Raw genomic sequence first — 22,350 nt, 5'->3', positions numbered from 1 at the left:
GTTGGACTGCGGATCGATCGAAACATTTAGAAGAGGAACGCAGGCTCGCTTTACTACCTCAAATAGTGATATTTGTTTGTATTTTACTTTCCGAAGCTACTTCTACTTCTTTTCATCGATGCTCTCTTTACTTAGATCTCCTTCTTTTTCTTCTTCTTCCTCTCTATCTTCCTCTCCATCTTCTTTCTCTTCCTCGTCATTATCACTCTTATCTTCTTCTCCTTCTTCCTTGACTGCATCATCCTTAATCTTTCTTAACTTCTTAACGTCATCAATAGTACCCAAGACAACTTCCGATTTTCTGTAAGTATTTAAATACTTCTTTCTGAAACCACCGGAGGATTTCTTATCCAAATCGCCATCTTTTTGGATATTCATATCTTCTATCTTTGCACTTTCTTTTGCCTTTTCAATTTCTTGGATATTCTTTTCATGATCACTCTGTATTTGTGCCATCTTTTCATTAAAATCATCCACAGTTCCAAGTTCTTTACGTATATCTGTACAATACACGTCAAAATTTGCTGGCAATTTAGCTCGCAGAGCAAGTTCGATTATTATTGGATGTTTTCTTTCTTCATTGACAAATTTGGCTTTCACTTGTTTTCTTGTTCTATATGGGAACATTTGAGAAATTAAGTTGAAATCTGTTCCCCACATCGCTAGCGCTTTATAAAGTTTAATGATTTCATCTAAAGTCCAAGGATCTGTGTATGTACTCTTACCGTAGGAAGCATTGTTGTATAGATTTTCAAATGGATTTTCGTCCAGTTTCTCCTTTTGAGCATTCTCCAGATTTGCATTTCTGTGTCTATCAACAACAGTAGATTCTTCATCCAATATCATTTTGCCATCTGCACCAATCTTTAATTGCATTTGCTGGCCTTTAGGAGCTCCAAATTCTGGTATTTCGGCATTTAATAATTTTTCTCTATTCTTCTTCCATTCTTCCTTTTCAAGGTCTTCTTCTTCTTTATTCAGGGATTGTAAAGATTTAAACTCTTCTCTTGCTCTTTTTCTTAAATTATGACGTTCTTTCCTCTTTAAAATTTTTTGTTTCTCTGCATTCCTAGCTTTATCAAAATTTTCGGAAATCTGACCTATTGGTAAAGTTCTCTTACAAAGTTGATCCATTGTGAAATGCTCATCATCAACCAAATAACGAGCAGAATCGGTGATTGTCACATCAGCAGGAACTTCATCTATATTTCTAACGATATATGTTTCAAAATATTCCCCATCATTAGGCACTGTATCAGTCATAGAATCTCTTCTATCTTTTAAATTATCACCTTCTTCATCTTCTTCTGAATGAGCCTCCTGCGGAACAAAAATTTTAGAGATTACACTACTTTTACGACTGGATTTTGATCTTCTTGTTGCTGGCGGAACAGTTCTGGATAACCTACGTTTTTTGATTGCGTTTAATGTAGCATCATCCTCATTCTCAGATAATAATTTATTCATACTCAAAATTTTCTTTTTTTTAGGATTTTTGGATATCGTAGATAACCTTCTATTGGTATTATTTGAACCAGCTAGGGAAGGTTTTAGTAAGGGACTCCCCAGAGTACCACTTAACGATGGTAACCTACTAAACCGCCTTTGGTGTCTGTCTGTTGGGCCAGAAATGGATAATCGTTTTTCTTCAGTATTTATAACTTGTTTAGGATCTACATCTTCCTCTTGAGTTCCTTTTGCTAATGGACCCTCATCACCATCTAAATCTTGAGTTGTTACTTGAGTAGCAACTAAAGTTGCACTATCATTTACCTCACCGTTTCCAATATCATCAACTTCCTTCGTAGGTTGTATTGAAATCACAGGGGTTGCAATACTACCTACAGCAGGTGAGCCTGAGGCTGCAGTTCTCCGTTGTCTCATTTTGGGAGCAAAACGAGTCCCACCTTTATTAACAACACTACTCATAGTTTAAAATAATTCAAATAATCTTTTTGGGGTTGATCCTGTGCACGTAACGAATTTCTACTTATGTATTTATATCCTTTAATACAAATGTGTATGGTAATCTGTTGAGTATGTACCTAGAAATAGTGTCGAATATTAGCGATGGTTAAAGAGAGTATAGAGGATAAACAAACGTGAAACTCTCTTATATTAATTTGTATGTCCGAAATGTTTTACGCGGATTTTTTAAAAATTCAGGTCACGTGAATTTTCAGATATATACTGATAAATTAGGTAAGAAATATATATTTAGTGAATTGAGATTAACTCAAATGTTTCTAGATTATATGTTATCAGTATGGGGTGTAACGTGGTACATGCTTTGATTTCTTACTCTTTGATTTCTTTGATTTTTTCTTGTGTCTTTCGGGAGTTTCTTCTTCGATAGCTACAACTGAACCGTTTACATCCATCGATAAATCATTTTCAGTATCAAATACATCGAACTTATTCGAATAATCCCAGAACCCCTCTGGAATTGTCAATGATCCAGTCGTATTCTTCCAACATTTTACGTTACCATCTTCACCACATGAATACATTATTTGTGAATCCTGAGGTGGAATAAACACATCTCTAATCACATCATCCCCATGAGCGTCATTTATGGTTATTGATGACCCTATCTGCGGGGTTTCGTCCACTAATGGCATAATATTCAAACTTCCTTTGCCTTCTTGTGATTTACCTGTAGCAATATAACCCGGATATATATCCACCACGTAATTACATCCCCAACTATCTCTGATATCTCCAAAATCTAATGGTTGAGGTTCTTTCAATTCTTCTGATTTGTCATTAAGTTCACTAATAGCAAATGTCTCCATATGTGATAAAGTGTATATTCTGCGAGGCGAAATCCAACCACAAGAGTGAATTGATGCATAGTTGATAACTTGATGCAAAGCATCGTCTTCATCCTCTTCAGTTAAATCATATATGTTAGTATACCCATCTGTAGACCCACTTAGAAGTATATTATTATCAGATGGATGAAATTTAATGTCAGTAATATCGTCATGATGGGAGTCAACCAGACCTCTTGTCGGAGTACTGAAATCCCGGATATCATATATAAATAATTCTGCATCAACACCACTTAATTCTGTACCGCATGCCAATCTTCCTTCTCTGGAGTCTAACGATAAGAATGGTGAATTTTTATCGTTATGTATTGTCGCTATACAACTCTTATCTCTAATATCGAAAATTTTCACGCTATCTAATGATGCAGTAGCAAACAATGATTCACTATGATAATTACTATTTATGACTATCAGTTTGTTAATTGGGACATCTCCAACTTTTATCTTTGTCATAGTCGTGTGTGTCTTCCAATCCAACAGATGAACTTCACCGTTACTCAAACTTGTTAGTAGACCATGTTGATATAGCGGTTGTAGGCCCATGCACCAGTTGTTTCTTCCAAAATTAGCATTTTCAATCAATTGATAGCCAGGCATTGTATCTAATTATTAGAAGTTAGATTATTGTTGTCTTCCTGTATAGTGTGTAATATAAAAGGAAATTGTATATCGAGATGAGCTTCTTTATAATGTATGAAATTAAAATTTTTCTTTCTTTCTATATATATTTTTCACCTTTTCTGTCTCTGGAAGTAATAAGAAATTATATGTGACAAGAACGGTTGAAATTAAAAATGACTGAAACTAAAGGGCCATCTCTCTTTTAAGAGAAAGATCACATTCCAAATAGCTTCAAATAGATTAACTTCCTCTAGATATGTTTAAAAGCAATATTATTGTAATATGAATTAAAAAAATGTTGATGTATTGTTATATTAATGTAATTAGAAAGTTTATATGTAAATGGTGATACAAAATTAAGAATAATAGTACTCGAAAGGAAGAATATTAACAAATAAGATGGGTAGTGTACAAAATTAAGTTAACAAAAGTCACTGGCGAATTAAAGAAGGAAAAAAATATAATCCTAAAAAAATAACAAAAACGAAAGAAAATCAATGAGGTTGTTGAAATTGATAATGATAATATTGCTGTTGTTGCTGTTGCTGTTGCTGATGTGGTAGTTGCTGATGTGGCTGTTGAGACTGTGGAAATGTTTGATATTGAGTGCGTTGTTGCAATTGTGATTGTAATGGCACTTGGTACTGAGCTGCAGATATATATGCTTGGGGAATGATTCTAGGTAATTCTCTATTATAAATACGAGGAACTTGATTGGTCGATCCCGTAACAGTGCCACCCGATGAACGAGGAACATCACTTAGTTTAGGAGTGCCAATATATGTCAAATGAGTATGTGGAGCAAAATCAAATTTGCTACTGGGTTCAATTTGAGACACTTTAACCTTTGGAGGATAAGAATATCTATGCCCACCTGTATTATAAAGATTCGTTGCAGCAGATAAAATGTTAACATCAGGAGTTTGAGGTGTAGTTAAATTGCTGTTTTGATTACTACTTTGATTACTAATCGAATTACGGCTTTGAACCATATTCCCATTGTAAGTTAAATTGTACCTGTCAGTAGTTGTTGGTGTTCTAAAATTATTCATCGTGGAAGTTCTGTTGAAAGCTGGATCCATCACTGTTGTTGTCTGATGTGGTGGAGGTAAGTATGCCTGCTGTCTTTGAGTATGTTGATTAATTACCTGAGGGATCAAAGGTTGAGGTGGATAATAACCTATTTGTTGAACAAAAGGTGCAAAATGAACATTTGGAACAGAATTTCTTCCATGATGAGGAAATCCACCACGAATCAAATGTTGTTGATTTGAAGGTGGTGGTGGTGGTATATGTTGAACACTACTTATGATTCCTTGAATCGAAGGTAATGATTGAGTACATCTATGTCTAGTATTTGCTACATAGACTCTTGGAATGCTATTACTATTGACACTTGATTCCGGTGTTGCTGTTTGGATTGGTGCGATCGTAATCATGTCTCTAGTTGGAGTCAAGATTGCATCATTGCCTGAAAATGGGTCTCTTAGAGTCGGTCTCTTAGAATCTGGCCCGACATGAATAGCAGAAGAAGAAGTCGAAGAAGAAAATGAAGCTTTTCTTTTACCTCTTGGAGAAGAAGTATTTGAATTCTTTGGAGTAATCTTTCTGACAGTTTTCTTGGAACGCATTGGACCCACGAATCCAGTTCTTTTTCTTTCTTCAGCCATCTTTTCAGCATGATGTTCAATAGCTTTATACCATTTTTCACATTCGGGAACGAAATCTGGTCCAAATAATGGAGTCAATAGATATCTAATTGGGTAACAGAATCTGTAACACATTCTTTTAGCAATCCTCATTGGTTGCCAAGTGCCTTGAATCTTAATGAATCCTCCACGAATTCTTTTCCCCAAATCATTAATGTTTTTCCCATCGACATCGATATTTTCCAAAGGAATCTTTTGATCTTGAATTAAATGATTTTTAAAATCATCACGAACAATATCACATAAAATGTCCGAGATTTCATTCCAATGTAAATCTGAGTAATTAATCTTATTAGTTCCATCAGTAGAACTTTTTTTTTTCCCATCGACTTGAATACCAATATTTGCTAAATTTGCATTACTTGGATTAGTAATTGAACGTCTCTTTCTTTGTCTTCCGCTAGAATCCTGATATTGAGAAATATCTTGATCAATTGATGGGTTTTCATCAATATCCAAATTAATTGATTCATAAAACGCATAAGATGAAATATATTCATATTCACGAATACATTTATCTCTAATTAATTTATTTTGTTCTTTAGTAGTATCTCTTCTATCGCAAAGAATTAAACCCCTAATAATATCTTGATAAAGTCTCCAGATACCTGTTAAAAATACATAACCTGTATCATATTCCCATAGGACTGTATTATTTTTACTAATAAGTTTATTATTTGAAGCGTCATTATGATCTAATTTAGTGACTTTAAATTGTTGATTCTTAGTCAAAGTATTCATAGCAGCAGAAACATTATCTTTTGGAATAATCGTTTTCTTATCTTCCATCTCAGATAATGAAACTGAAGAAGAAACTGAAGAAGGTAAAGAAGTACTGTTATTATTGTTTAAGGTATTAGTATCTTTAAAGACAACATTAGCATCCAACATCTGTCTCATACAAAATTCTTTATCGATTCCTAAATTTGATCTAATATGAATTGGAATTTTTTTTAAAGATTGTTCGTTAATAGTAAATTTTTTATTAATGTTATTGTTATCATCCAAATAAATTTTTAAATCTGGAAATTTATATTCGAAACATTTTAAAGTTTCATTTCCTTTCTCCTTTCTAGTAGAAGATCTTCTTCTAGTTTGTTTACCAGTCGAATTACTAGTACTGGTAGTGGCAATATTAGCAGCAGAAAAATTCTTTTCAACTTCTCTTTTCTTTCTAGCGTTTTCCATATTAGTTTCATCGGTTAAATAATTTGGGTTTTCCAAATCTTTTGCAATTGAAGATCTATAAGTAGTTGAATTTATTTTTAATTGTTGAATAAATAGTTCATTAATTGATAATTTATTCTTAACTTTTGCATCGATATCTTGAGAATAAAATTTTTCAAATAGAGTAGTGAAAAAAATTCTTTGATAGTCATCTTGTGGACTATTTGATAATTTCACATTTTCTATATCGAAATCAAAAGTAGAATATTTCGGTGGTGGAGGTTGTAAATCCATGATAATTCATAAACGATTAATCTATGTGTGAAATAGTAGTTGATAGCTAATTAAAAGTTATTATTGTCAAATCGAGATAAAATGAGATTCTTAACAGGGTAGATCTTAATATTCAACAATGAATAAAAAAAACTTAAATTAAATTAAAGGGTCTGTCTTTTATATATATATATATTTTTTTTTAAAATACTGATATCTCCAAAAACACTGAAGAAGAAGAAAGGAGAGAGAGAAAATATATTTATACCTTTATTACCTTCCTTTTACCTTTTTAAATTAATTACATTAACTAAAACAAAAAATCGATATCTTGTTAGTATATCAGATTAATCGACTGAAATAGATAGGAAAGAAAAAACGTGTTAAAATTTGTATTTATTATTATAGGTTTTGGCACAGATATCTATGCAGTGAAGCGTGAGTGAAGGGGAAGGTTATTACCATTACATAATGCAAATATATAGAGTTAACCCTTTAAATACAAATATTTGTATATTTGTATTTAAATATTTTTGTGTGTGTTTTGGTTTAGTATTTCTGTGGTTGTTACTTAGACGTCGTCATGTTGTTGTTATTCGTTGTGAGGGGTAACTGTCAATCATATAATAATCGGAGTGAGAGGGCGAGAGCGAAAGTTCTCGTTTTACAACATCAGTTGTTTTAGCGGTGAAGAATGGGGAAGATCTTCATGTGGCAATATTTGTATTGTACCGATTATTAATTAAAGGGGGAGTCTATTATAGCCTATTTGGGATATGAATGCTCCTTACAGATGCATGTTGCAGTATAACTTTATTTCCTAATTAGTGCGTTCAGCCATACGTATACAGAGACAGACAGACAGAGAGTGAAAGACAAAGGAGAACAAACAAAACAGACAAATTGGAGACACTATGGAATATTCCCCTTATCGTATTCTCTCCAATTTATCTGTTTTGTTTAACAATGGAGATATAAATCCGGACTTTGGTTTACCCCTAAATTTTTTTGTGTTCAGTGTATATATTTATGTGGGAATGGATTAGGACCAGAGTTAAAATGTATATAACATGGCCAAACTAACCCTCAATAATTGGTCGTTTTGCAGATAATCTCCGATTACGTTATTCTACGAATGTAACAAAATGAGACATTCTGTAACGTTATTCCTTTCACAGAGAGATACTGTATTCCTCGAACGTCACACATTCTTTGGGCAAATAGCCCAGCCCATGCGCAAGCAAAAAAGAGGTGCTTATCATTCATCATAATAATATAGCAATTTTTAATAAATTCTTCGAATGGAGGTTATACCTTTCGTCCTCTGCTGGGTGTATTCTGCGCAGCCGTGTCACACAGATACAAATATGTGAAAGTATTACGTCACGCTCCAACAGTGAATAGCCGCACCGAGTCACAAAGCCGTGTCTATGTCTATGTCTTTCTTTGAAGTCTCGACTTCGCTTCGAAGTTCCCCCTTTATTTGTGGTCAAGAAACCGGAGTTTGAGCGAAGTAGTTAAATTCTTAAGTTAGCGCCTCGCACTGTCGTACGCAATGTTACTCCTTGGACACTTCTTAATAATTTTGGTTGGTGACGCATAGCGGTGATGTCATCGTGCATAAAAGAAACATTGAGAGAAACACACCCTTAGAAACTCGTTTCGCATAATTTATTTATCTGTCGGATACCCTAGTATTACGGGGATTTTTTTTATGTTTATAAAAAATTAAAGAGTTTCAATCGATAGAAAAGAAAAAATAATTTCGAAAAATAAAATGATCCCTAGCGGGATCGAACCGCTGATCTTGGCGTTATTAGCACCACGCCTTAACCAACTGGGCCAAGGGATCGTTTATTTCTTGAAATTGTGGATGTGAAGTTATGTATTTGTATATATCATGATTTCGAATTAGTATAATATTTATTGTAAACGTAAGTTTGAAATCGAGTGTTGACATAGATGTTATAATATAGAAAGTAGCAATACTTGGTTATTACAATTTTATGTTTAGTAAGAAATTATTACTAACTGTTCAATATGATTCTAGAACATTCTTTAAGAATGATTAGTAAGCAAGTATTACTAATTGTTTCATAAGTGTCTAGAACATGTTTCTAGAATGTTTAGTAAGAATACTATCAATATTTGGTAGACTGTTTTCCTTTTCCAAAAGTATAAAAGGACCACATATTCTAACTTTATATATATACAATCTTCCTTATATAGACTTACTTTATATAACATAAAATAAATTACAAGATTATACATTTGAATATCTATAACTATGTCCGATAATTTCAACTCGAATACTAATCGTATATTCTCGATTTCAAACTTACGTTTACAATAGATTGGCAACAGAGTAGATCCTAATAGAATTAGAATTGGGAACGGTTGTCATTTCTATAAAGATTACTTGTATAATTTCTATTCGTTGATCTATTACATAAAGTACTATACAAGCTGATCCTATAAATATTTAGATAGATACCCAGATATTGACAGAAATTATGTGGAAGAATTCTATCATATCCGAGTTAGTGTATTCAGACCCACGATCCATATGAAAACATAAAACTTTTGTTTGGAATTGGGTGTGAATTTGTCTTACTAAGTGGTCGAAGACATTGTATATTGAATCAGCGGACTTAGTTTTTAAGGGATATACCCATTGAAAGCGAGTAGCTTCATCTGGAAAAGAAATGAAATAATTGGGAGAAACAGCAAAAACACCAGTAGCTGGGCCGAACAGATCAGAGTGAATATATTCAAATGGACCGTAGCTATTTTGTATTTTAAACGAGAACCAACAATATGTTTGTGTTTGGTTGCCTTACCTTTTATGCAATCGGTGCACTGAAACTTGTCAATGTTAGACCATTCGACATCAGATAACTGAATGTTTCTAATAAGTTTGTTTTTCATTGTATTTTTAATTGTTTTTATATTGATATGGCCAAAGAGTCGGTGTAGAAAAGCAATAGAAAGTTTATATGAGACATGGTGGACTTTATGTTTCTTCGTTGTGTTTTAGATCAGGCTAAGTGGGAGATAGATATAACGTCCACAGTTGATGATGTCCTCAATTTTTTCTTCATTTTTATTTAAAATTGCACGATGTTGGATGTCTATAATTAAACCAGTTCTTTCCGGATCGTGTAGAGAGATTAAATTGCAGGATGTATCTGGGAAGGTCAATGTCTTAACACGGATAGTCGTTTTTCCAAATTTTAAACATAAAGTACCAGCAGCGTCTACGTTGAGTACATCATCCTCTGCACCAAGAAGTTGGTCTGAGGGATTGAAGCTCAGGTTTGTTAGAAGTGAAGTGACACGCACAACAGATATTTCAGTACCTGAATCCACGATTAATAAGTCGTTGAGGTTATAACTGTAGTTGCCTAAGATCATTATATGAGGGATCAAATTGTTGGATATGGAATAATCTCTTCCCTTTACCCTTAGTCTTATACTTATGATTGGATTTGGGAGTAGCAGGTTTTTCATAGGATTTGATCTTTATTCCAGTTTCCTTAGGAGCTGGGTTTTCGTTGGCGAATAATTTTTTACCGTTTTTGACATGTCTGGTATAGACAAGGGTGATTTCTTTTAACAGGTCAGTTAATGTAATGGATGGATAATTACGGTCATAATTATCACCGATTGGTTTGAATTGCCCTGTCAAATGTCCGACAATTCTAGCACATAGAACATTGTCGGTAATAGTAACTCTAACTTCCACACCTTTTGTACGCAAGTTTTCTAATTTCTTTTGAAAGAAGAAGGGACCCGACTTAGAATCATAGTAAATTCAGAATAATTCAGTAACAATTGTTCTTTCGTTGTTATATTCGTTTTCTTTGTATAGAGCATGTTCGATGACATCAAAAAGTTCAATGAATCTTTCTTGTAATTTTCTGGAGAACTAAACAGGATAAACCTTTGGTGAGACGAAATATTTGAAAATATTAAAGATAAATTTCTTTTTATCGTAATTTGCAGGATATGTTGGCTTTCCATTTTCATCTAGAATGTTATGGTATAATTGGTGTTCACCTAAAAGAGACAAAAACGTTTTGGTCCAACAACTGAACTCAGCAGAATGAGTGATTTTGTTCAGCATTGTAGTTGGTGCGAATGGTGGTTTTTACAAACCATATCCAGTGGCTAAATTCTCATTGATAGTAGCAGAAGATTGAGAAGGAATATGCGTATGAGGCAAATTTGGTGGGAATGGTGAGTTTCCTAGCATATTTGGCAAAACCCGATTTGGATATTATGGATACATAAAATTCCGACTGTTAGAGAGGGTTAGCGAAGATATCTCGGTTGACATACAAAGGAGAGTTAAATTTATTATAATAATAATTTATTGGGTCTCCATCGTAGAAAGGAATAACGTTCGGTTTATTAACATTTTCAGCTTGATTATTAACCGGTTCCTCACCACCTGGGACCGGAGTTCTTGGAGAACTGTTCGACTCGTTTGAGTTAGACGCATTTTTTGCAACTCTACCATGAACTGAAGCAGATATAGTGGAGTTAGATCTTGATTCGTTCATTGTTAATTGTTTAGGTAAAAACATTTGCTTTACTTTAACCATTTATACTTAAGCAACTGCTTAGCATATTTCTAAACAATGAACAATGAACTAAACCAAATCTAACTCTACTATATCTGATTCAGTTCAGTAAAGAAATAATTTTATGCGCATTTACTCCTATGTGTCATCACTAGATATCATCACAATACACATTACTCCATGTTTCCAACCAAATGTTAGACATCAAGGCGGGGATGCGTTTTACATGAAAAGTCGAATATTTGTATATTTAAGTTTATTACCATCACGTAACGATCTCTGTACTTTAGGTTTCCGGAAGTAACTGCATTTAATATATTGGCGTGCTTTGGATTATTTTGTGTGAAATGTAGTGCCGTAGATACTACTTTGAAATACCATATTTCAATTGTATTGTTGATAAAATGGGTTTAAACATCTGCAAAATGTCATATGTGGTTTATTTTCGTAATATTTCACGACGTATAAGTGAATGTTAATAATTTCGAATTTACAGTCCGTATTATTACATTATTTCAATGTTTTCAGGTTTATACATGTTCGATAAAAATTTGGGGCTATAATGGAGTGGTACCCAAATAGTACAGGGCTGCCTTGTATAAAAGAGTCCGTCAATTATCCTTATTGGTCTAGTTATAGTTGCGGTTTATCAGGTGGAAAGACCCAAATATTGTTCCTTTTATATGCCTTGTTTCGTGCATCGTGACCTGATTTTGTTGTTGATTAGGTGGCTCAGGAGATTGACTCGTACGGCAGTTTCTGTGTTGCCCCGCATAGAAAATAATCTAAAGAGACGAATACCTGAAGTCACAATTTTATAGAATGTATAAAGGTTAATAACAGGATACCACATATAAGAGAAGGTTTTGACAGTTAAAGGGATGTCACTGCACTAGGTGATTACATTGTTAGCTAAGGATTGGAACCTTTTTTTGAGACGCTTACGTATAATAATTTTTGAACGATAGTTTGACAACACTTAGTCACTATTGTTAATTTCTCGATACTATAATCATATATCGGCAGTGAGATGAACCAGCCTCAATTGGACAAATACCAACCAGGCACTAGTTTAACAGTAGGATCACATAGTATACGTATAATCAAGTACCTAACAAGTGGTGGGTTTGCACAGATATACAGTTGTGAATTGTCTCGACCTGATGAATATATTCATTCCAGTTTTGCATGTGTTAAGAGAGTAGTTGTCCCGGATAAAGGGAGTCTGAATGTCCTTAGAGCAGAAGTAGAAGCCATGAAGTTATTGCGCAATAATTCACATGTGGTGTCATACATTGATTCTCATGCAGCTAAATCTAATTTGCATAATGGTTCATATGAAGTTTTCTTACTGATGGAATACTGTGAAAAGGGAGGTTTAATTGATTTTATGAATACAAGATTACAAAATAGATTACAAGAATTTGAAGTACTCAATATCATATTGCAAATTACTCAAGGTGTTGCAGCAATGCATGCTTTGAATCCACCTTTGATACATCGTGATCTGAAGATCGAAAATGTTCTGATCTCCAGTCAAAAGGAATATAAAGTATGTGATTTTGGTTCTGTTTCAGGTGTAATTAGGCCGCCTTCTACACAACAGGAAATGGCATATGTACAACATGATATACTTAAGAATACAACAGCACAATATAGATCTCCAGAGATGATCGATCTTTATCGTAATTTACCAGTTGATGAGAAATCGGATATTTGGGCTCTGGGTGTCCTCTTATACAAATTGTGTTACTATACCACACCATTTGAAAAGGGAGGTGAAACTGCTATTCTTTACTCTAGATATGATTTCCCATCATTCCCACAATATAGTGAAAACTTGAAGAATTTTATTAGATGGATGTTATTAGTGAATCCAAATGAAAGACCAAATATATGTCAAGTAGCAGAACGTGCATCTCAATTGTTAGGGATACCGTGTCCTATTAGAGATTTCTATTCCGTTAGAAACCAATTACCTCATGTTGCAAGTATGCCACAGTTGAATATGATGGGACAAAATGTAAGTACACAGAATCTGATGCAAGCTCAACAGATGGCAGTCCAAATGGTACAACAACAGCAACCGCAGCAAATTCCAATGCAAGTATCACAAATTCCTCAGACTTATGCCCCTTCATCTGGTGAACTTCATAATAGGTTGACTCAAGTAAGAACAATCGATGTTTTACCTTCTGTAGTGACTCATGATACCAAGGCTACATCTGGTTATATTAATGAAAGTGTTCAAACTTCTGATAAGTCTAACAAATTACATCTTTCAAAATCAGTTTCAAATACACATGCTCCTATTGTATTATCACCTGTCTCTACATCCTCAAGTGATAAAGATAGTACTGACGAAGATAAGATATTAGAAACAATAAATCTACCTCCAAGAAGAAAAAATAATGTAGCAATATACAATAAAATGGAAGTACCCCAATCTACATCTGAAAAACATCAAAATGAAATTGATTTAGAGAAAAGGATTAAAGCAGCCATTGAATCTTCTCGAAGAGAATATGAACAAAATAAGGAATTGGTAGAAACTTCAAGAATTGAAGAGAACAACTCGCTATTTGGTGATGAAAATGAAATCACTGAAGTTCCAAAAAATAAAAAAATTCATCAAATCGATACTAATAATAGTCCATCTATTGCCAAGAGTATTAAAAACTTTGATAAAATCCCAACAATGGAAAATCAAATCCCATCCAAAGATAAAACCTCTAAGGAATTAAATGAACCAATGATAGATCAAAATATTCAATTAGAGACTGAAGAGAAAGTAGATAAAATCAGTGATGCTCAGAGATTAGAAAACAAAAAGACAAAAGAAATGTTAAGACAAAAAATGAGAGATAAATTGAATCAATCTGGTAACAAATTAACTTCGAAGGATAAATCGTCGGCAAAAAAGGAAGAACCTGTAGTGATCGAACAGACACCAAAAGTCAAGTCGAAGCCGATTGTTCCACCTAAACCAGAAAGGTTAAAACCAAAGAAACCAACAAAACCAAAGTTTTTATCAGCTAATGCCATTGTGAATAAAGTTTAAAAATATATGCTATAATTGTATTTTTTCTTTCTTTCTTTCATTTTTGTGTTTGTATAATTATTCGTTCAAAATAATGCTGGCTCATGTGACGATTTATATTCATATTGTATAAAATATTATGTTTTTAATACAAATATCTATAGAAGATACTATTTACATATACGTATGTATCTATTTTCTTGTAAGAATTGAGAGGTATTTATGCTTATTAGGTATGCAAAAAGTTCATTGTTCATTCTGATTGTTAGGTCGTGATAACAAAATGCAGTTATAGTTAGAGATCGTGTGTTGAAAGAAGAATTGATAGAATAATTAAAATTAGTTTCACTCACTATCACTCCATTCTTCAAAAGAATCAAGGATGAAATCAGTTGCCTCTTCAAATCTTTCTTCAACTATATTATTAATCCCGTCTGTCTCGCATCTCAATACTCTACCATATTTCTTACGGGGTTTCTTATTTTCGTTATCACCCCAACATGAATGATTTTTATCAGAAAATACTAGTGAATTTTTAAAGTACCAATCAGTTAAGGATTCATCAACTAATGGAACCAATGGTTTCAATTGTTTACTACCTATAAACGATATAATCGCTTTAACATTATTTCTAGTGTCTCTGTGACCCATTAAGTGTATAATCCCCGAACTTGCATCACCGATACCAACGAATGCAATTTTTTGAACATCTGTTGAAAATTTGATGTAATTATCCCACAGGTATAATAACACTTCTTGAGCTGTAATCATTGCAGAATAATTGTCTTGTTCAAAGAGCGATTGTGGGATGTTGATATCCATAACTCCATAGTTTCTTTTGACAGCCCATTTAATAAATTGTAATCCACTATCAACAATGATCGAGGATGAAGGTTCAATGGTTCCCGTTATGACATTTCTAGCAGCCCATATATCTGGTGTATCATGAACCACTATCAGTAAAGTAGAGGCATCGTAGACATTTTGAGAACAAAAGACTGTGTCCTCTGATAATTTTTGATTTACTAGGGGCAAGGTGACAAATTTATAATTATCTAATAATAAATTTTGTAATTGTTGCTGACGAATAGCAGTCTGTAAGGGGAAATTCTTGGATATTATATTTTCGGTTACTGGTTCCTTAAACTCGCAACCTGCGTTCCCACAATTCCTTTTGAAACATTTCCAGTATTTGGATTGTAATCTGATAATCTTATCTACCATTTCTAATGCTTCTGGTTTAGTATCCTTGGATGGTTCGGGTAATTCATCTGGTGGTTCACCGACTAATACTTTTGCCACAGCAAGAGCACTCTTAGCAATGGAATCCAAGTTGTAACCACCTTCTAGAATGACAGCCAGATTACCTCTTGCCAAAGATTTCAACATGTGGGTCATATGTCCGTAACAGCTTGGAGTAACATGACATTGACCAATTGTGTCACCATCAGCAGCGTCGAACCCGGAAGAAATTATTACTAAATCAGGTTGGAACTCACGACCCATAGGCATTACAATCTGTTCAAAAGCCCACATATATTCAGCGTCCCCGACGTTCCCAATAGGCCATGTGATATTACAATTAAAACCTTCACCTTTACCTTCACCAGTTTGATCATATTGACCATGGACGGTACCAGGATAATATTTCCCAAGTTCAAATCTATGTAAGGAGACATATAGAACACGGTCATCATTATAAAACGCCTTTTGAGTACCATTACCATGATGAATATCCCAATCGAGAATCATAATTCTACGAACACTCTCGGGGTAACTCTTAAGGATGTTTTTAGCTGCCACTGCAACATTACTGAATAAACAGAATCCACCTGATGACTCAGGTTCTGAATGATGACCTGGGGGTCTCACTACTGCCAGGGCATTCTTTACTCTCCCCTCTACGACAGATTTACATGCTTCAATCGCACCACCACATGATGATTTAGCACTTGACAGAGAATCATTGTTATAATAAACAGAATCTCCCTTTTCCGTTTCTTTTAAAAGTTCTTCCCGAGACATTTGTTCAGTCTTTTCAAGAAAATCTAAATGTTCTTTGGAGTGCACCTCCAGAATCTCAGATCTTGTAGCCTCTCTCACTGGGATCTTCAACATAAGGTCCCCAATCTCGTCTACACCACTTAACATAGGGTCATTAATCAGCCCATTTTCAGCTAGGATCTTATAGATACGATAGATACGACGAGGATCCTCTGGATGTGGGTCAATATACTCAAAGTACGAGGTGAATATCTTTGCATGGTATCTCATTTTAACGTCATAACAAAGACCAGTTTTAAGAGGTGTATAATGGATGCGGGGTTTTGTAACGGGGACAATAACTTGTCTCTTCATTAAGTTACCATTGTTGTTATTAATAGCTACACTTTCATCAGAAGTTTCTTCAAACTCCCGTTTGACAGCTGTATTCTCGACAGTGCTCATATTCAAATGTAAAACAACGTTCGTGTGTATGTTCAGAATGGATAAAATAGGAAAAACACGTAGAATGAAAGTATGTAATGTCTATCCAGATGTATTGCAGAGTACTCAATATCTATCTCTGATAAAAAATTGATTCAAATTGCACTCTAAAATAGTCTAATGGTTTGCCTCCTTCACCTTTTTCCTGCCACTTGTGTAAAGATGTAAACAGTGACAGAGTTAATTAATCCATTAAGTCCAATTAGTCTAAGTTGGTTGACTTTTTGTTTTAATTTTTCGGCCGAAATTCATTTGGAAAATTTTTCACTTTTTCATTAGCAATTTGGATTATATAAGAAGCAGAATAGAGATGAGATGAGATGAGATGGAAGTTCCTGTTGTTGTTATTGGGGAGTGGATACAGGGGATTGAAGTGCAGACATTTTGACAGTGAGTTATGGACTTCTACAGAGATGCCACATGGGTTTTGGAGTATATGGAGCAGCAGGATGCCAAGGGTAGGATCTCGGGGTCCCTCCAGACGCTCGTATTGAAATCGTGCAAAGTATACAAGATCAAGAGCAATCCCAGGCATATTTATGCTGTTTTGGATTCATGTTGGAAGTACAAACCGTATCTGGAGAAAGTTATGAAGAAGAGTGGGATCCTAGATGAGATCCCAAAGCGGAAGGGAAAACCAATGTATACAAGACTGACGTTGTTATTGTTATGTCATGATTTATTACTATCCAAATCCATGAGAATACAGATGGGGAAACATCCCATTAAATCGTACGTCTTACAATTTAAGACAAGGTTAAAGGCTGAGATGGTGAAGTTGAAGTTGAAGCTAAAAGTTCGTAATTTGTCGGAGTTATTCGAGAAAGATGACTTGGAAAATGATGTCACACCTGTAAGATGGATTAGAATCAATCCATTGAGATGTCCTGAACACAATGTTGAATCTGTACTTTCTGAATTGAATAGAAAATTCCCAAATAGAGTAGATCGCTGGCAAGATATTAAAGCTGGGACAATATACTATGATGAATATGTTCCTCATTTGTTCGGTATCCATCCACACGATAAGATTACATCTCATGAACTGTATAAACGTGGGAAGGTCATCATTCAGGACCGTGCCTCATGTTTCCCTGCTACAATTTTAAACGCAACAGCCAAGGATGTCATAATTGATGCATGTGCTGCTCCCGGTAACAAGACTACTCATGTAGCATCATATATGTTTGGCGGAGAAGATATCAAGTCTATGCCGCATGATGTTAAACCTCAAATTTTTGCATTTGAAAAGGATCCAGATAGAGCCAAGATCTTGCAGACAATGATCAAAGTAGCTGGATGTTCTCAGAACATACAAGTCAATGTCGGAGATTTCACGAAATTGGCAACTCCAACTGCGTTCAAGGGTGTTACAGGGTTGATTGTAGATCCAAGTTGTTCCGGAAGTGGTATCTTTGGTAGAAAATATGTCGATTCCTTGAATCGTAAAAAAGCTCAATCAGAACAGAACAATAAATCCAGTAATGACCTTGATGACGATGCTATCCCCAAAGAACAAGAAGATGAAGAAGGAGATGATGATGAAGAAGTTGGTGAAAATGGTATGCCAAAACACGTTTCCAAGAAGGATGCTTTGGAGAGAAGACTTTCTAAATTATCATCATTTCAATTCCAAGTCGTCAAGCACGCAATGAGTTTTCCACATGCTACTAAGATCGTTTATAGTACATGTTCTATTCATGCTGAAGAAAATGAACGTGTGGTGATTGATTTGTTGATGGATAAGAAAGTTCAAGAACAAGGCTGGACTGTTAGTAAAAGAGACTCTGTTATACCGGCATGGCCTCGTAGAGGTCTTGTTTCTGAATTTCAAGAAGTATTTACGGATGATCAAGAGAAATGTGAACAGATGGCAGGTGGTTGTATTAGGGCTTTACCAAGAGAAGATGGTGGTATTGGTTTCTTTGCTGTGAGTTTCGAGAGAACTTTATAGATGACCCAATTCTATTTACATTGTATAATACATATTTTAGCATATATTTAATTAAAAAGCATTGAATATCAAGCACTTTTGTAGGTTTATTACCGTTTTGAAAGATATTTACTTTGTTATTTCTCGAGTTTTACTATTTTTGTATGGCAAAAGAACTGAAAAAAATAAACTGTTATTTTGACACTGAAGAGAGATTCGATATGGCAAAATTTTTAAAGAGAAAGTCATAACTGAAATATTTGGATAGGGAAGCTACATTTATAGGACTGATACATATATAAGCAAGTATATTTGTCGTTTTCCATTTAGTAGATACCGTAAACGAAATAGTGAGAGTCGAACTTATGAGTGTAGGAGAACCCAGAGAAGTAGAAGAAGACCAAGAACTAAGCAACACTCCTGCGGTTTCAACACAAGATGTCTCGAGCTCTGACTTGAACAGATCGGATTCTGATGACGATGATGATGATACTGAGTACAACTCGAACGTTACTGATAACATGGCTTATTATGATAGAGCTGTAGAAGAGATCCGTCAAGGTGATATCTACACATGTATGATTTGTACCGTTGAAATGGATTATAGGTGTCAGATGTACGCCTGTAATCATTGTTATAGAGTATTCGATTATGATTGTATAAGAGAGTGGGCTTTGAAGTCTACTGAGAGGACTGTGGATAAGACGTGGAAGTGTCCAAATTGTTCTCATGTTAACAAGAAAGTGCCTGCGGCCAACAGGGCTACGTGTTGGTGTGGTAAAGTGATTAACCCTGATCCTAATGAATTAAATCCAAATTCATGTGGACAAACTTGTGATGCAAACATTTGTGTCCATGGTTGTTCCAAGATGTGTCATTTGGGACCTCATCCTGAATGTATTAGGTCCGTGCATATCCGTTGTAGATGTGGTAGGCATACTAGGGAGATCACTTGTTCTCAAGCAAAACAGTTCAAGGGGAAGCGTAAGTATCAATGTGAGGAGGAATGTGGGTTGTTATTAGCGTGTGGTATTCATAGATGTAAGAAAGTTTGTCATACAGGGATATGTGGAGCATGTCCAGAGATACTATTAGCTGATGAGTCTCAAGACGTGGCTATCAAGTGTTACTGTGGTACAAACCAATTAGATAAAATATATTGTAAAGATGTTAAGATTGTTAATCAATGTAAATCAACTAAAGTGAAGGACTCTGAAGACGCGGTTGATCCTTCACCATTCGGTGTGTATGCGTGTGATGAGATTAGAACGGTGGAGTATTCATGTCATCAACATTCATTTGTTGAAAAATGTATTGTACTTCTAACGAAGTCGGGTACTAAGCCATGTCCATTCTCACCAAAATTATTAAAGACCTGTCCATGTGGTAAAACTCCTTTGGTTAGCCTGGCTAAGCCTAGAACTAAGTGTACAGATCCTATCCCACATTGTGACTCTCAATGTGATAAATCATTAAAATGCGGTAAACATAGATGTCCATTTACTTGTCACGATGGTCCGTGTATGGATCCATGTACTCAAATCGAAAAAGTGAAATGTTGTTGTGAACAGAGTACATTTTTGGTTCCATGTGGTCTACATGAGAAACCACATTGTAACTTAAAATGTGAATCCCTTATGTCATGTCGTCGTCATAGGTGTTTAGACAGATGTTGTTCGGGTAGACCTGCAGCAGAAGTGAGGAAAAAGACTCATTTCAGGACAGCAGATCTTGCTGATGAAACGTTGGTAGAACCAGAACATGTGTGTTTACAGGATTGTAATCTTTTATTATCGTGTGGTAAGCATATATGTCAACGTAAATGTCACCCAGGTAAATGTCCGCCATGTCTAGAGAGTGATTCTAATGATTTGGTATGTCCGTGTGGTAAAACCATTGTTGAGGCACCAGTACGTTGTGGTACTAAATTGCCACCATGTCCTTATCCGTGTATTAAAGTAGTTCGTGGTGAATCAGTATGTGGACATGTGCCAATTGAACATCCGTGTCATTCATTGGATACACCATGTCCTCCTTGTACTGCAAGTGTGTTTAAGCCGTGCAAGTGTGGTAAAGTTGAGAAAGTTAGAACTGTTTGTTTCCAAAAAGATGTTTCATGTGGTAAAATATGTAATAAACCATTAACTACTTGTGAACATCTGTGTCAAAAGAAATGTCATTTGCCAGGAGAATGTCAAACTAAATGTAAACAAGTATGCCATCGTAAGCGTGTCGGATGTGATCATTTTTGTGTCAGACCATGTCATAGTTTCACTGAATGTCCCGATACGCCATGTACTGCATTGATCAAAATTCATTGTGCCTGTGGTAGACGTGCTCAAGAAGTTGTATGTGGTGCAACAGCTACAGAGCCAAGTAAAGCGCTGGAAAAGGGAGACTCACAATTACCTTGTGATCAAGAATGTGAACTTGTTAAGAGACATGAACAATTAAAGCTGGCATTCGGAATCTCCGACAAGTCAACAAGTGTTAATGGTATTGAATTGGATAAGTTACATTCTTTGGCCAATGTAGCACAAAGTTTTGAAGAATTGCAATTACCGTATGGAGAGAGCACAGTATCTACATATGCACGTCAACCAGAATGGTGTGAACAAATTGTCATTGTATTGAATAAATTGTTAGATGATAAAACTCGTGGAAGTCTACATTTTAAACCTATGCGTGCTTCAGCAAGACATTTTGTTGTTGAGTTAGCCAAATCATATGGCCTATATGCTGAATCTCAGGATCCTGAACCTAAAAGGTCAGTGTTTGTTAAGAAAGAACTGGGGTCTGTTAAGCCAACACTATCGTTGGCTGAGATTGTGCCGTTATATCAATCTTTCAAGCAAGCTGATAAAGAACGTAAGGCTAAAGAATACGAGTCTCGAAGCACGACTACATTGCTAAATGTCATTGCGGATCCTGCGTCTTTAAATTCATCATCATCATCATTTGAGGCGGAATATACTGGGTTTAAGCTCCAAGATGTCGCAGATGGTGTGACGGAAGAAGAACTATCTGCAATGATAGGACCATATTTTGAAGGCACATTGATTAACGACCCGCAATTCCGTATTTATGAGGATAACGATGAAGCTCACACAAGATACGCACTTCTATACCCAGCTGCTTATGCTAGTGTTTCTGAAAACTGTGCTGGAGATATCCAACAACTGTTACCCCACGTCGAGTATTTATGTCGTGACAATTTAGTAGCCGGGTCTGTGGCATTATGTAATATTTCCCAAATTTATCATTCTGACGTTCCTGATATTGCGACTACTGTCACTGCCTCTCAGGCAACAGAAGAAACTGACAATAGCTCTAAGGAAGAATCTTTGTCTCCAGATATTATTTAGCACCATATCAAAAGGGAAAGAGAAAAGGAGAAATGAAGAAATATATTTATAAAATCCTAGATACCCTTTAAATTGAGCCATTTTTCATTGAAAATTTTTTTTGTATAAAATTCAATTTTGTTTTTTTTAAATAATTTCATAATCAGTACATTTAATTACTATATTGGGACGCACTAGTAACTGAAAGATGCCTAAAAGAGCCTCGTTTAAGTCACTCAGTTTATATTTGATTTATAATTCTCATGATAGATCGAAGTGGTACTCGAGGCACTTGTAAGTTTATATATAAATATACTCCTACACGAGCAGAAGTTTGAAAGTGAGTACCATGATGT

The 22,350-nt window shown here is 34.9% G+C and overlaps 7 protein-coding genes and 1 non-coding gene across 8 annotated transcripts; 3 read left to right on the top strand and 5 right to left on the bottom strand.

Moving 5' to 3' along the window:
* Positions 1 to 102: 102 nt before the first annotated feature.
* Positions 103 to 1,929, bottom strand: BDP1 (transcription factor TFIIIB subunit BDP1; the record flags this gene model as incomplete). Its single annotated transcript, XM_041548908.1, has 1 exon — positions 103 to 1,929. The coding sequence occupies one exon, from the start codon at positions 1,927 to 1,929 to the stop codon at positions 103 to 105; it is 1,827 nt and encodes a 608-aa protein (XP_041404842.1).
* A 332-nt stretch (positions 1,930 to 2,261) lies between these two features.
* Positions 2,262 to 3,431, bottom strand: KABA2_02S04818 (uncharacterized protein; the record flags this gene model as incomplete). The annotated part of the gene is made up of 1 exon (XM_041548907.1): positions 2,262 to 3,431. The coding sequence occupies one exon, from the start codon at positions 3,429 to 3,431 to the stop codon at positions 2,262 to 2,264; it is 1,170 nt and encodes a 389-aa protein (XP_041404841.1).
* A 518-nt stretch (positions 3,432 to 3,949) lies between these two features.
* Positions 3,950 to 6,625, bottom strand: KABA2_02S04796 (uncharacterized protein; the record flags this gene model as incomplete). The annotated part of the gene is made up of 1 exon (XM_041548906.1): positions 3,950 to 6,625. One exon carries the CDS (start codon positions 6,623 to 6,625, stop codon positions 3,950 to 3,952), a length of 2,676 nt encoding a protein of 891 aa, XP_041404840.1.
* Positions 6,626 to 8,382: 1,757 nt separating this feature from the next.
* On the bottom strand, positions 8,383 to 8,456 carry KABA2_02S04774. The gene has a single exon. It is a non-coding gene; the product is annotated as a tRNA-Ile (tRNA).
* A 3,764-nt stretch (positions 8,457 to 12,220) lies between these two features.
* On the top strand, positions 12,221 to 14,251 carry ARK1 (serine/threonine protein kinase ARK1; the record flags this gene model as incomplete). The annotated part of the gene is made up of 1 exon (XM_041548905.1): positions 12,221 to 14,251. The coding sequence occupies one exon, from the start codon at positions 12,221 to 12,223 to the stop codon at positions 14,249 to 14,251; it is 2,031 nt and encodes a 676-aa protein (XP_041404839.1).
* Positions 14,252 to 14,575: 324 nt separating this feature from the next.
* HDA1 (histone deacetylase HDA1) lies at positions 14,576 to 16,678 on the bottom strand (the record flags this gene model as incomplete). The annotated part of the gene is made up of 1 exon (XM_041548904.1): positions 14,576 to 16,678. The coding sequence occupies one exon, from the start codon at positions 16,676 to 16,678 to the stop codon at positions 14,576 to 14,578; it is 2,103 nt and encodes a 700-aa protein (XP_041404838.1).
* Positions 16,679 to 17,114: 436 nt separating this feature from the next.
* On the top strand, positions 17,115 to 18,671 carry RCM1 (rRNA (cytosine-C5-)-methyltransferase RCM1; the record flags this gene model as incomplete). The annotated part of the gene is made up of 1 exon (XM_041548903.1): positions 17,115 to 18,671. The coding sequence occupies one exon, from the start codon at positions 17,115 to 17,117 to the stop codon at positions 18,669 to 18,671; it is 1,557 nt and encodes a 518-aa protein (XP_041404837.1).
* Positions 18,672 to 19,015: 344 nt separating this feature from the next.
* FAP1 (Fap1p) lies at positions 19,016 to 22,015 on the top strand (the record flags this gene model as incomplete). The annotated part of the gene is made up of 1 exon (XM_041548902.1): positions 19,016 to 22,015. The coding sequence occupies one exon, from the start codon at positions 19,016 to 19,018 to the stop codon at positions 22,013 to 22,015; it is 3,000 nt and encodes a 999-aa protein (XP_041404836.1).
* Positions 22,016 to 22,350: the final 335 nt, after the last annotated feature.

Source organism: Maudiozyma barnettii (genome assembly GCF_903064755.1).
Source record: "Maudiozyma barnettii strain CLIB 1767 genome assembly, contig: KABA2_02, whole genome shotgun sequence".
Classification (NCBI taxonomy): domain Eukaryota; kingdom Fungi; phylum Ascomycota; class Saccharomycetes; order Saccharomycetales; family Saccharomycetaceae; genus Maudiozyma; species Maudiozyma barnettii.
Note: the sequence above shows the minus strand (reverse complement) of the source record. Positions and strands in the feature narration are given on the sequence as shown.